The following is a 14,838-nucleotide window of genomic DNA, read 5'->3' on the forward strand; positions in this document are numbered from 1 at the left end:
CAGAAATGGAGCATTATCTTTTCATGCCTGTGTAGTGTCCATGTGAAGGACATTTCTTGACTTCAATAACCGGTGAAACTCCTCCTCCATGACTCTTTTTGTCCAGATGAACAGTTTGCGTATGACATGATTACCTGGATGGCATGATTACCAATCGCATGTTCAATCTGCAGATAAGCAGAATTTGTTCTCTGCCCATCATGTTTGTAGAAGAACTGCAGTGGTTACCACATTTGCTGGGTTTTAATACACAATGCATGCTTCAGGCCAGAGCCAGCAGCCTGACTGTCATAGTGACCAGTGTGTTTGTTTACAAGTGTGTGTGAAACTGTTTGTTGTTTCGTGCGTGTCTAAATGCTTTGCTGAGTGTCATATTATATTGTTTTCAACTTGGCCCTAAGGGAGTGAGTTGGTGGTGACAGTTGCACTGAGAGCGTACTTTTGTATGCATGTTGGAGTGTTTATGACGGGTCCGTTTGACCCCGTTTGATTCCAGTGTTGACCTTGTGTGGCCCCACATAGCAAATGTTGTCCTCAAGCCCGAGAAGACACGGCTGTTTACGGTCTAACATTGTTATTTCCAACTGGGGTGATGTCATCACTGCAAAGCATTCTTTGCAACTTAGAGCTCATTGCTGAGTATCGAGCAGCAATTGCACTAAATGAAACTGTGTCCATCCCTCCATCCATTTTCTAATCCGTCACGGGCATGCTGGAGCCTATCCCAGCTGGCCTCGGGCAATAGGCGGGGTATATCCTGAACAAGTTGCCAGCCAATCGCAGGGCACACATAGGCGGACAACAATTTTCTCTCACACTCACACCTAGGAACAATTCAGAGTGTTCCATTAACCTGCCACGCATGTTTTTGGAATATGGGAGGAAACCGGAGTACACGAAGAAAATCCACACAGGCACGGGGAGAACATGCAAACTCCACATAGGAATGCCGCAGCTGGATTTGAATCATGCACCTCTGCACTGTGATGCAGACGTGCTAACCAATCGATCACCGTGTCTCCCATAAAACCATATCATTACTAATTATATATCGCTGACAAGAATTGGGGATCGTTGCTGTCCGTACAACCAAACAGTCACTTCTCAGAGAAAGGCTGAATTCTGTCTTTTAGGAATACAATGGTTGTGTCATGGCTAATTGTAAGCACTTCAACATCTTTATGATGAATTCCCCTCAGAACCTGTGTTATTTTGATCAGACTGAGGAATATCTCACATTCAGCATTTCAAAAACCGCTAAAATGATCATTGAGCTCCTCCCTACACTTAGATGAAGTACTGTAAATACAAATAGTATTTATATACTTTTAGTATTATTATTATTATTATTATATTTTTGTATGGCAAATGCTGTACACATACTTCCTGTGTTTGTGTACTGTATTTAAAAAAACTGATTGAAATACGACAAATCTAATGTTGTTTTTAAACCTTTACACAATGTTATACGTCTTCATTAATCGCTTGTGAAACATACTCGTGTACTGCACTCGCTCACACACCTGTCCGTAAGGTGTAGTGACACCCCTTTTCCACTGTATATTAAAGAAAGTGCAACATTTCAGGTTACAAACATTAACAGCGCCGACTTAACAAGTCTGCAATGTCTGATTTTCGCGGAACATTCTGCAGAAGTCAAACTTCAACATACAACACCAAAGCATTATCACAAGTGGCGGTTTAGTATGAGTTGTCAGAGCAGGTTTTACTGTATACACTCTAGCAGGGCAGCAAGACACTGCTTCCTTTTTTAGCTTGATACTCAGAGAGGATCAATTAAGAGATGTAGTTGCTGGCAGCCGAGAAGCATGCTGGCTTTTAAATCATTTGACTTTTGAAAATCAATGTGAGATCACAATGGAAACACTGACACAGACTCAAATATACGGTCAGTCATATGTATAGTATAGCCCCTGCTATGTAAACACATCCTTTAAAAACATTACGAGGTCACACACTGAAAAATCAACATTGCATATATTTGTAACATGTATCTATCCATCCATCCATTTTCCGAACCGCTTGATCCTCACTAGGGTCGCGGGGGGTGCTGGAGCCTATCCCAGCTGTCTTCGGGCAGTAGGCGGGGGACACCCTGAATCGGTTGCCAGCCAATCGCAGGGCACACAGAGACGAACAACCATCCACGCTCACATTCACACCTAGGGACAATTTAGAGCATTCAATCAGCCTGCCATGCATGTTTTTGGAATGTGGGAGGAAACCGGAGTACCCGGAGAAAACCCATGTTATTTTAAAATATGGAATTGAAATCTATCCACAGGGTCCTGACTCTGTATGGCCAGGCCTTTTTCTGACTGCAAACATAACATTCTCAACCACATGGCCCAACACTGCACAGAATTACATTCATGCTCAAGTTATGAAACTGAGAACCTAGTTTGTTTTAAGATTACATAATGCCACTATAAGTTGTCACAACGCATTCTCCTCATTGGCTGCCTGCTCCTAGGGATGCTTGCTTCTGTTTTACTCTTATTTTACTTTATGTCATAACAATGGCGTTGAAGTGCTGCACACATCTCAACAACGCCTCCCTGCACATGTTCGACAGAAGTGCAGCTGGAAGAATCTTCAAATAGTATTTTTCATCAGTCTGAAATACAGTATTGTGTTATATTGAACGGATAAAAATGTACCGATATATTTTGTTCAGAGCTTCTCATAGCAGTTGACAAAAATAATCAAGGATGCTTGAATCAGTGACAAATAGGGGAATGTCGAGGGAACCCTGTAAGTCTATCCTGACAGTGACAATATGATCTCTGTTTTCATATATATTGACATGTGATCCCCACACCTTTCATGATTTTTTCCCCTAAACACGCAGTGAAGACATGAATGACAAGCAGTGGGCCTGTGCAGACTGGGGGCCCTTTTTTATGCACAGGGGTGGAGTTTTCTTTCATTTGGCATTTTGCTTTACTTTGCACAGATAGAATTGGCTGGGTCATGGCTGAAAAGAAAGAGATCCCTGATACAAGCGGATGAAATTACGGTATCTGGGCTCTCCCTTAGAGATAAGATGAGAAGCTTGGTCATTCGGGAGGCACTCAAAGTTGAGCCGCCTCTTCTCCACCTCGAGAGGAGCCAGATGAGGTGGCTCGGGCATCTGATTAGGATTCATCCTGGACGGCTCACTGGTGAGGTGTTCCGGGCATGTGAGGCCCCGGGAATGACCCAGGACATGCTGGAGAGACTATGTCTCCCGGCTGGCCTGGGAAGACATTGGGATCCCCTGGGAAGAACTGGAAGAAGTGGCCAGGGAGACAGAAGTCTGGGTGTCCCTGCTAAAGCTTTTGCCCCTGCGACCTGACCCTGGATAAGCTGTAGGATGGATCAATGGATGGATGGATGAATCGGGTGTAACCCCGGTTACACCCAATTCATTTGCACCTTTTTGAGACAGAAATAGTCTTTTCCCGGCCAATCCTAGTAGCATCATTTCTTTGTATCAGCATCAAAAGTATGCCACCTTGACATTGCGGGAACAGAAATAAACTTGCTGGGGTCCGTGAATGACATTGGCAAGTATCAAGTGCAAGCTCTCCCCCTTGCAGTCTTTGCTTGTCCTTTAGGGGTCACGCTGTGGTGACTTCTGAGCTAGGTGTCAAACATTAAATTGGCGGTGGTTTGCGTTTACACTTGAACTAGATCTTTGAGTCTGGTTCAGCAGGGGTCAACAAAAACAAAGTGGGTATCATGTGGTGTGTCCTTATTTGTTCCCAATTGGCAAGAAAGACTTAGCAATTGCTTTTATATTGGTTTCACACAGTAAAGTAGGCCTGTAGACAGTCGTAAAGTGTGCAAATGTGTCATCACTTTATCAATTTTCAACTTTTTGCAGGAGACTGGGAATGCTACCCTCATGACCCCACTGTGTGGCATGTAAGTATTTCTACACTCAATTCAACTTCATTTTTAAAGCAATATAACAACTACAGCTGTAACAAAGTGCTATATATAAAACATCAAAGACAACAATTAAAATAATAAAGATGCAATCATAGATAACTAAATAAAATATTATTACTGTATTTAATTAAAATGTATCAGAGCTTCTTTTACATTTCCATATAGCATACAGGAGGTGCAGTTTTATTCCCTCCTTACACATGTTGTGTGAAGTGGTTGGTACATGAAACAGGTTCATGTTAAAGTCTCCAGTAACCATTAGGAGGGCACGGGGATCGCAGATTATATTCAAGACAGTATACTGACACTTTAATCTCATGATCACGGTGGTCATGACATCACTTGCATTTTCTCCAAGATGCATTTCACTGTAAACAAGCTGAATTTGAATGTAAACAAGCAACTGGTGTTTTCAGCGAACACCTGATAGCCCATCCGTTGGTAACACAGACAGATGAGTTGGTTCAATGTTACGGTCCCATTTAGTCTTGTCGCGTTCGTCACATAACTACATTTTTGCTCCCGTTCCTCTCCACATATCCGCTGGGAATGCATTTTTCACAGAGTGGACGTCAGACGGCCGGCTCCATTCTGGGCAAAGATCCTCGTGGATTTATCACTGGAGATAAAAAGAATTTTAAATTCCTTTTCAAAGACAACACGAGCCGTGTACCAAGAATTCACTTCAAGTTTCAAATAAAAATGTACATTTTGTGTAATTCTACTTTGAAAAGGATACACCGTGGTATGATGCATCAGAAATATATCAATGTGTGTTTTCTATTCTTGTCATATTGCTTTTTGTTACTTTTTAATATATTTTAGTGTTCCACTATGTGGCATGTCACAGTTCAAACTCTAATCAGCCTTTTTTTCCTTTTTTTTTTTTGCAGCATCCTGTAACGTGGCAACCATCCAAGGAGGGTGACCATCTGATTGGCAGAATCACTCTTAGTAAGAGGAGCACAACCATCCCTAAAGAAGCTGGGGCTATGCTGGGATTAAAGGTCATGGTGCAAACAAAGAATTATGTCATACACACATGCAAGATAAAAGATATGCCTTCACGAGCCTCTAAAAGGGCCTTCGTATATTTCGTGTTCCTCATGGCATGCCTGCTTCTCTTTTTAGGTGGTTGGAGGAAGAATAACAGAGTCAGGGAGATTAGGTGCCTTCATCACCAAGGTCAAGAAGGGCAGCCTGGCAGATGTGGTTGGACATCTGAGAGCAGGTACACTGAACCGTTGAGTCCTCAAAAATACCGAAAGAGCCCAAACAATCATGTCCTCAGGACTTTATTTACAACCCAAATTCCAATGAAGTTGTGACGTTGTGTTCAACATAACAAAACACAAAATACAATGATTTGTAAATCAGGCTCAACCTTATATTTACTTGAATACACGACAAAGACAAGATATTTAATGTTCAAACTGATAAACATTGTTTTGAGCAAATTTTTAGAATATTATGGCTGCAACATGTGGCAAAAAAGCTGGCACAGGTGGTAAAAAAAGACTGACAAAGTGGAGGAATACTCATCAAACACCTGTCCCATAGGTGAACAGGCTAACTGGGAACAGGTGGGTGCCATGATTGGGTATGAAAGAAGCTTCCCTGAATTGCAAGCAAAGATGTGGCGAGGTCTACCTTTTTGCGAAGTGCGTGGTTAAGGACAATGCTCCTCAATGTACAATTGCAAGGAATTTAGGGATTCTATCATCTAAAGTCCGTGACATTAACAATAGGTTCAGAGAATCTGGAGAAATCACTGCATGTTCAAAACACCATCTTTTCAGTACTTTCACACAATTTCAAAAGGAAACTGCATCCATCCATCCATTTTCTGATCCGCTTATCCTCACGAGGGTCGCAGGACATGCTGGAGCCAATCCCAGCTGTCTTCGGGCAATAGGCGGGGGAAACCCTGACCTGGTTGCCAGTCAAGTGCAGGGCACACATAGACGAACGACCATTCGCACACATACACACTCACACCTCGGGACAATTTCAAGTGTTCCATTAACCTGCCATGCATCTTTTTGGAATGTGGAAGCAAACCGGAGTACCCGGAGAAAACCCACGCAGGCACGGGGAAAACATGCAAACTCAACACAGGAAGGCCGGACCCGGAATCGAACCCAGTACCTCTGCACTCTGAGTCCGACGCGCTTAACCAGTCTTTACCAGATTTAGAAACTGCATGTTCTATTTTCTTCATATTGCTCCTAATTCCACACAATTCTGTTGGGAATTTGTAGTTTCTCCACAAAGTCCAATGTAAACAAACACAAATATCAGGCCTGTATTTGCTGCTGAAAATGTTTGCAATATCAACTAATAATGTCAGTAAGCTGAAAAATTGTCTTCATACCGTACAGCGCACCGCTCAATTGATTTAGAAACCATCGATTGAACAGAGTCAGGTCAGGTTATTGAAGTTAGACTAACAATCCAATACAAATTCTGTGGCACTGCTCACAGAAAATCACTTTCACACCAACTATGACAAAACATCTCATTTCAGGGGATGAAGTTTTGCAATGGAATGGGAAACTGTTACCAGGAGCCACCATGAAGGAAGTTTACAACATCATCCTGGAATCTCAAGCGGAGCCCCAAGTCGAGCTGGTTGTGTCCCGGCCTATTGGGTATACGTTTTACGTTTCTAACGAAATGTATTTTTAAAGATAGCTCACGTGATCGAATGTTGTACACACAAAGACACAAGTCAGACATAATTACCCACTGGGCATTTCATTCAGTCCACTTGACTGTAACGCTACAAAAACAATCCACCTTTACAAAGGCAACAATGATTGATCAATTGTTTAACTGATCATTTGCTCGCCTCTTGTCTTTGTCAAGACACAGGCTTGAATAGTTCATGTGTTCTCATTAGATTGTGCTAGCATAGGCTGTTTCCAGTCTGGGAACAAAACATATATCCAGTTCATTCAACATCACCTATTCAGTTAAATAACCCCCCCCCCAAACTATTATTTTTCTATTATACTGTAAATCCAAGTAAAAAGCGATCATTTCACATCTTACTAATCTGGTTACTAAATTCACTATTTGTTGTATGTCTGTGTTTATTTGGGTAAGACGTTTTAGTAATCAATAAATTCAAAAACTTTTGAAATTGTAAAGTTGAAAATCGTCACTTTTTCAAAATTGGCTATTGGCCATAGTCATATTTTGACATTATTTTCGCCGTAAACATCTCCTCAGGATGCTGGCCACCTCGGCTACATACATACTGTACATACAACAGATCATGCAATTCTACCCTCTAAATGAATATGATGAGCATTTGGTTCAGTTTTTCAGGTTTTCTGAAAAACTGAATAAAAATCATTTCGGCCATTATTTTAGGAAGGTGACAACATTTATGGTTAACGATAACAACAACTCCTTTGATGGCAGTCATGCAAATTATTTTCAGCATTGTTGGTATTGTTTTTATTGATAACATTGACATACATATTTGCTTTGTTTTGGAACACAAGTTGAATGTATTAATTTCTCTCCAAACACTCACAAAGGGTGTATAGAAAATATCAGTAAGTAATCTTACCTTTTTATTAGGACCTTTTTATCCCTCATGCCGATGGAAAAAAAATAAGTGTCATATTGCTGGTGACATTTTGCAACCCGAGAAAAGGAGATCATTCCTTTAGATGGGCATGTGTGCAAATTGACTTCTTTGAAAATCGCTGCAAATGTTCATCCGGTCATACTTTCAAACTCAAAGGGCTGCAAAATGGGAGTTGTCTCTGAAAGTACTATTTGTTTTCCAAAAGCCAAATAAGCCAGCATTTCAAGAAGAAATTATTTGATGCTTACAATGCCCCAAACGTTGCTAACCTTGCTGTTTTGAATTTTGGCTGCTGGAATTGCTGAAGCACGATTTGAGTTTATTTTAATGACGCTTGCTTTACTTCTTGGATCTGTATGTGTGTTTTGGAATTAGTCTTATTATTAGTGTTATAATTTTTTTCTTATGAGCAGTCGTATTAGTAGAGGTAGTATTCAAGACATATATATATACAGTAGGTACCGTATTTAGTTTCCATCACACACCAGAGATCAATACCATTTTTCGCATTATACGTCGCTCCCGATTATAAATCGCACCAGCCAAAAAATGCATAATTAAGGATATATAAGTCGCATTTTTGGGGGAAATTTATTTGATAAAAGCCAACACCAAAAGCATACATGTCATCTTGAAAGGCAATTTAAAATATAAATAAAATAGAGAACAACAGGCTGAATAAGTTTACAGTATACTAACGTTACATGACTGACATGCCTGGTAATGTCAGTAATGACGTAACATATTAAGAATTATTCAGATAACTCTAGCATAATGTTCTTTATGCTAGAGTTATTATTATTATTTTTATTATTATTTTATTATATTATTTTTATTATTATTATTTTATTATTATTATTACACGTTTACCAAACTATCAGTTTCACTCCAAATCACTAAATCCAATGAAATCTTCATCCTCGGTGTCACTTTTAAACGTAGACGATGCGCCGCTTCCTCTTCTACGTCAGACTCATCGTTGATTTATCAACACAGGCCGAGAGTGCCCTCTTGTCGTTTCATGTGAAAACAACATTTGAAATGACATAATCATGTGTTAATAATTTCACACATAAGTAGCTCCAGAGTATAAGTCGCACCCCCGGCCAAACTATGAACAAAAACTGTGACTTATAGTCCGGAAAATACGGTATATCAAAAAATACATATACCAATTATAACTACAACAACGCCACAGTTCATGCAACAAAGAATCCTAGACTTGTTTATCAGGTACGAACTGTAGCAAACACACTTATGAAAAATAGAACCAACTCATATGTATGGATCCTTACATCACCGTTCTTTGGTAAGATGGGGTATGAAATTTTCCCTTTTTTTTTTTTTTAGCCTGATGCTGTACCGTCATTTAATGATGACTGGAACATATGAGACGCCGTGTTCATTTATGAAATGTCCCCATTCCATCATTATTTGCTTTGCCATATTTTGTAACCGTGATATTTTTTAGCTTGAACATCTGCTGTAGATAACTACTTTGAATACTTTCTGAATCACGCATGCAAGCCCGCGCATCTCCCAAGAAAAAAAAACGATTAACTTTACTGCATTCAATCCTACCAGTTGCAAACATGAAAACGGCTCATGCATTTTGCTTTTTCTTTTTCAGTGATATCCCAAGAATCCCAGACACCTCCCACCCTCCATTAGAATCCAGTAGGTATCTCTTATGTGATCCAGTAGAATCTCCAAAGTTCAACCCAATCCCATTCTGTGATGCTTGTCAATGTTTAATTGGCTTTGGCTCTCACCTGTGAAACCTGCATTTGCTGTTATACAAACATAAACATCAGAGAGCTGTCTATGGGAGAAAACTCAACCATTTTTGAAGCTGAGAGAAGTGGCAAACACAATCGCAATACACGATTATAAATATAAAAATTGGGCAGAGCCAATACAACAATTTGGAATATCCTGATAAAGAAAAAAACGAGTGTCGAGCGACAGGCACTGAACAGGTCGGCCAAGGGTATCAAGAGCAGTTGATGACAGAGCTGTGAAGAAACACCAAATGACAGCAGCACAGTGACATTGAAGACTTGAAATTGTTCTTCCTCAGGTGTGAATGGATATTTGTTGATATTGACTGGCCACCAGTCCAGGGTGTATCCCACCTCTCACCCAAAGTCAGCTGAGATAGGCTCCTAGCGAGGATAAGAGGTATAGAAAATAGATGAAACGATGGAAGGATGTACATGTACCGTGCATCATATTGTTCCTCTTCTTCATCACTGTTTTGTGATGTCACGTAAAAGTAATCATTTAGACTGGGTATGACAATTTTCTGTCACTTTGTGCACTTTAAACCAATTGACAATTATGCTTGTCAAGAAAAAAAGTTGTTTCTTGACTTTTGTACTTTTCGGGAACTCTTCCGTTCCCACGATACAATTCAGAACATCAGAATGTTGTGAATTATTATCATTTAAGTGTGTTTATGTGACCAACAGTTTGGCGAGTGTGTGTCTTAATCAACACTTCACCTTCTTTAGTATGTTGACAGCGTGGTTATTATCTTGATGTTCTTCTCTAATGGAGGTGAACAGGTGCAAGTGCCACTAAATGATATCAAGGACGTAATTACAGCTTCAAAATGATCGTGTGTTGTAGGGTAACCACATTTTATAATATCTGGTCCTGACAGGATACTTTGTAGACAAATTTGTACCCCGAGGTACTGTACAGGTTTGCTCAAAGAGGGTACAAATGAGTCGCCCCAGCTTTGTGCCTTATGTTACATAAAGTACAGTATTTGACTACAAACAGTACAAATGGTCAGGGTCCCAATATTTACCTTGTTTAAGGGTACAGTAAGTGTTACCCTTGACAATCCATTCAACCCTTAATGGTACAACTTCAGCAGTGTTTTTCTGACAATGTAGGTGATGATAATTCGTGATTACAATTATCTCCACAACCAAGTCGTGAAAAACTGATCCATTGCAGCATCTTTTTCTGTCAATAAAAAGAGCTTCTGAAAAAAAAAAGAAGAAAATAACAAAAACAAAGAAAGATTACTCCCAAGCATTGCAGAACCTATAAAAATCCGACCTGGTTCATGTTTTGTTTTCATTTCTAATAACATAGGCAACTCCTTCGATTCCTCAGATTTGTGAGTGATTTTCTTTTTTGTTTTTTCTTCTTAGCAGGTTCAAGTTCATTTGAGTCCCAGAAGATGGAGCGACCATCAATAAATCTTTTATCTCCCACCAGTCCGAGAATGATTCTTGACGCGCCACAGCTCATGCCAGGAAAACTTTCTGTGAGTGTGTACGCGCTGTTATTCCACTGTTATCTGTTTCGCATTGTGACGTCTCTGGACCAAACGTGATTTGGATGTATTCGTCCTGCAGGTGAAGCTCTGGTACGACAAAGCGGGTCACCAACTAATAGTCAATGTGCTTCAAGCGGTGGAGCTCCCTCTTCGGCCTGATGGACGACCCAGAAGCCCATATGTCAAAATGTACTTTCTTCCTGATCGCAGGTACAGCTGTCATATGTTCTTGGTTTTTATATCATGAAGGGGACATTTTCTTAAGTGGTTATAAAAATGATTATGATTATTTTATAAATTATTATTATATTTTGCGGTTACTGCATTGACCTCACAGTGCAGAGGTGCAGGGTTCGATTCCGTCTCCGGTCTCCCTGTGTGGAGTTTGCATGTTCTCCCTGTGCCTGCTTGGGTTTTCTTCGGGTACTCCAGGCTGATTGAACACTCATAATTGTCCCTAGGTGTGAGTGTAAGCGTGGATGGTTGTTCGACTTTGTGTGACGTTGTCACGTTGCGAGGTGGTGGTGGACCCCTAAAAGCAGGCAAGAGAGAGGAGCAGGGTGTACTTGACAAATTGTATTAAAACATAGAGAAAATTTAATCCAAAACAAATAAAGTCCAAAGTATCAAACAAAAAACCTGACTGAAGCAAAATATAACAGTGACCAAAACCTGACTGAAACAAACCTCACAGCAGCAAACAATGACCCGACCACCAGTGTCGGGCTGGGCGTCCTTTTAAAGCAATAATTAGATAACGACCAACAGGTGTGCAGCTGCAGGGAGAGCCCTACAGTGCCACCTGTTGGTCCTAAACAGAATCATGACAGACATGCAATTGGCTGGCAACCGGTTCAGGGTGTTCCCCACCTATTGCCCGAAGGCTCCAGCACCCCCCCGCGAGCCTTGTGAGGACAAGGCGGATCAGAAAATGGATGGATGGATGGATTATATTTTGAGGTTTGCTCCTTTTCTTGGAATGAATTACATAACTAAATACACTGTCCTTACAGTACAGCGGCCCCCTTTTTATCATCAAGAGTGGCATTTGCTGAATGCAAAAAAAGAAATCTTCACATTTGTGTTTGGACATGTTTGAATAGTGACAAGAGTAAACGCAGGACAAAAGCAGTGAAGAAGACCTGCGAGCCCAAGTGGAACCAAACATTCCTCTACACTCACATCCATCGTAGGGATTTCCGCAACCACATGTTGGAACTGACTGTGTGGGACCAGCCCAGATCACCAGAGGAGGACAGCATCTTTATGGGAGAAGTAATACACTCAAACCCACACATACACACACGTTCACACACATACGCTGCACTCTGCACTTTTTTGAAGTCAACATATAAGAATTACATGGACAGCAATTCCTGAAGTAAAATCACAGACTCACTGTTTTAAAACGAACCATTAGTTATTTGCAATGAAAATGTTGAATTGGCAGATCCTGATAGAGCTGGAGACAGCCTTGCTGGACGACAAGCCACACTGGTATCCCCTCCAAACGCATGATGTCTCATCTATACCGCTCCCCCGCCCTTCCCCGTATCTGCCTCGTCGACACATACACACAGACAACCCGAGCAGGAAGCTGCAGCGTAAGTATTACATGTCTGTGTCTCTACTTGTACTTAATTATGAGTGTTTGTTTTTTTAGTTCTGTCATGTTCTCTGTGTGTTTGTGTGCCCTGGGAAAGACTTTTTTTATTTTTTGCCAATCATAGACTTTGTATAATGTGTACTGCTTTTACTTCCCTCCCCTAATACTTGATATGTACTGGAATGTGTGCATGCATGTGTGCGTGTGCGTGTGCGTGTGTGTGTGTGTGTGTGTGCACTTGTGTTGTGCGCGTGTGTTTGGGTGTGTATGCCTGTGTGTATGTAGGTTCTCAGCGTCTAACAGAGCCTGAATTTGAGGGTACAGCAGTAGTTTCTAAAGGTGGGTGGGGATTGCTTTTGTACTATGCAATGCTTCCAATGTTTCTTTCTGTGTAGTGTTTTTGTATGTTTGTAAACGGAGTGAAATCTCCCAAAAAATTAACATTGAACCTAACATTCACTCAACAAGGAACCATCAAACACTTTCACCCGGGTGATGTCAAAAGTACAATGTTGTAGACTGTATGTTGATACAGAGGTGACTGCTGACTGGGATTGCGGTATCGCTTGTCCATCCGTAGTATATTTGATATTTGACTGAAAATCAAAATCAAACAAGAAAAAAAAAAGTTAAACTGTTATTTAGCCCCCTCAAAATGAGGGATTCTGAATAAAATGGCTGTAATGTTGAAATGGTAAATGCCATACACTGCATTTAAGAAACCTTTAAAATTAATCCACACTTCAGTCGCATAATCACTGTTTCATATACACCCCGCTGTGGTGGTGTATGTTGGCCAGCCTGCCTTGAGAGGGAGATGGCTAACTGGATATTTCCTGATGACTCAACGTGTGGTAAAATGCTGCTGCAAAACAAGGAAAGATACACGTTGAGCTGCTGTTATCATCTGAGAAGGAAAGTTTATGATTCATGGTGGTTAGTGGGGGTAGGGGGGGGGGGTTACACATGGACAGTTGTGGGTGTAAGGTGGTCTCCACTTGCCCGTGTAACATGCGCTGCCAACTACATCATCCACAATGGAAGATCTTACAGTTTACCCACCAATGTCATGCACGGACCCCAGCGTTTCTATTTCTGTTTCCGATGTGTCAAATTCAGCGTGCACTTGGACCGCCCTGATATGAATGAATGCGCCATTATGCCCTATTCTACAGCGTGCAAAATAGGCTTGCAAAATAACTAAAGAAAGAAAACACCACGCATGTGCGTGGTTAGACAGTGCTTTGTGCTACGCTTGCACTGGGAACGATAATAGGGCCCTTTCAGTTTCAGTCATGTTTTCCAAAACATGGCCCTAACTAACCTGAGTTATAAAAATACATTTAGTGTATTAACCTTAAATTTAACACCTACAAAACCTCTCTGTAATGTTGCTTTACAAACAATTTTTACATTAAATAAAGTCCGAGAAACACAACAAGTGAATTATGTTTTTAATTCTTATGAAACCACATGAAAGGCATTTTTAACATTTACTGTATTTTTTTTCATCATTTATCCAAAATAATTGCATTTATTTATTAAAGAAAAACACTTAATCGGTACCCTTTCCCCAACAAAAATCTCACACAACAATGCTCGTCTCCCTTTACAATGCCTTCACCCACTCCAGCTTTCTACAAACAGGTTTTTAGCTTTGATTACAAAGGATTTACTTGAAAACGTAACTGGTCGTGGCATGAAAACGTACTATCTGCGACAAACACTGACCAGCAAATAAACATGCATGAGAAAATCTAAAAGTGTAAATTAATTGAATTCAACAAACGATTCAGTAGTTTCTCTGTTTCTGATGATTATTTTGTTGAGACGCTTTCACTCCTCCATGTGCCAAAACTGTTCGTTTTAGCATGGTTAGCATTCAAACTTCAATTCATGTTTACACACTTTTGCTTGAAAACATTCACATTCAACCACTGATGCGAACATGAAGTTCTAAGTTTTTCAAACTGGTAGTGGCTGCTTTTCATGACCTTTTAGTGCATTTTACGAACCTGGGGCGAGAATAAGACACAAGATGAAAGTTTATTCTTCTTCTGTGCTAAAGACACTACTGTATGCCACCAGAACCACGGCACCTCGTAGTCAATGCTAAACTGCTGAGAAACCACAGAATTAAAAACACACATGAATTAAAATGAATTATAGAGGTCTTTGTTTTTGTCTGCTTTAGTTTCCTAGTTCATCTTGTTCTTAAATCATTTCCACAGACGATCTGTCCTTGTACAAATATAACCATCGGAATCATTGACTACTTCGGAACATTCTGTACATCAGTCAAATTCATCACATCACTTTTGTGTCAAGGTTATGGCTAGAAGTCATATGTTCATTGAACTTGTGAGTCACGCACATTCA

General features: G+C 40.5%; 1 protein-coding gene across 7 annotated transcripts in view; it reads left to right on the top strand.

Moving 5' to 3' along the window:
* rims1a (regulating synaptic membrane exocytosis 1a) overlaps positions 1 to 14,838 on the top strand; it is a 77,193-nt gene that overhangs the window by 37,809 nt on the left and 24,546 nt on the right. For 5 of the 7 annotated variants that reach the window (XM_086121380.1, XM_086121375.1, XM_086121378.1 and 2 more), the window contains 10 exons: positions 3,890 to 3,930; positions 4,851 to 4,964; positions 5,089 to 5,188; positions 6,485 to 6,608; positions 9,189 to 9,235; positions 10,726 to 10,841; positions 10,933 to 11,063; positions 11,957 to 12,128; positions 12,304 to 12,457; positions 12,745 to 12,798. In XM_086121380.1, coding sequence (XP_085977506.1) covers positions 3,890 to 3,930; positions 4,851 to 4,964; positions 5,089 to 5,188; positions 6,485 to 6,608; positions 9,189 to 9,235; positions 10,726 to 10,841; positions 10,933 to 11,063; positions 11,957 to 12,128; positions 12,304 to 12,457; positions 12,745 to 12,798 — 1,053 coding nt within the window. The remainder of the gene's footprint in view (positions 1 to 3,889; positions 3,931 to 4,850; positions 4,965 to 5,088; positions 5,189 to 6,484; positions 6,609 to 9,188; positions 9,236 to 10,725; positions 10,842 to 10,932; positions 11,064 to 11,956; positions 12,129 to 12,303; positions 12,458 to 12,744; positions 12,799 to 14,838) is intronic. The other 2 variants (XM_086121374.1, XM_086121376.1) reach the window with 2 other exon arrangements.

This window comes from Hippocampus guttulatus, chromosome 10 (genome assembly GCF_054856545.1).
Source record: "Hippocampus guttulatus isolate MCC_2025c chromosome 10, RoL_Hgut_1.0, whole genome shotgun sequence".
Taxonomy (NCBI): domain Eukaryota; kingdom Metazoa; phylum Chordata; class Actinopteri; order Syngnathiformes; family Syngnathidae; genus Hippocampus; species Hippocampus guttulatus.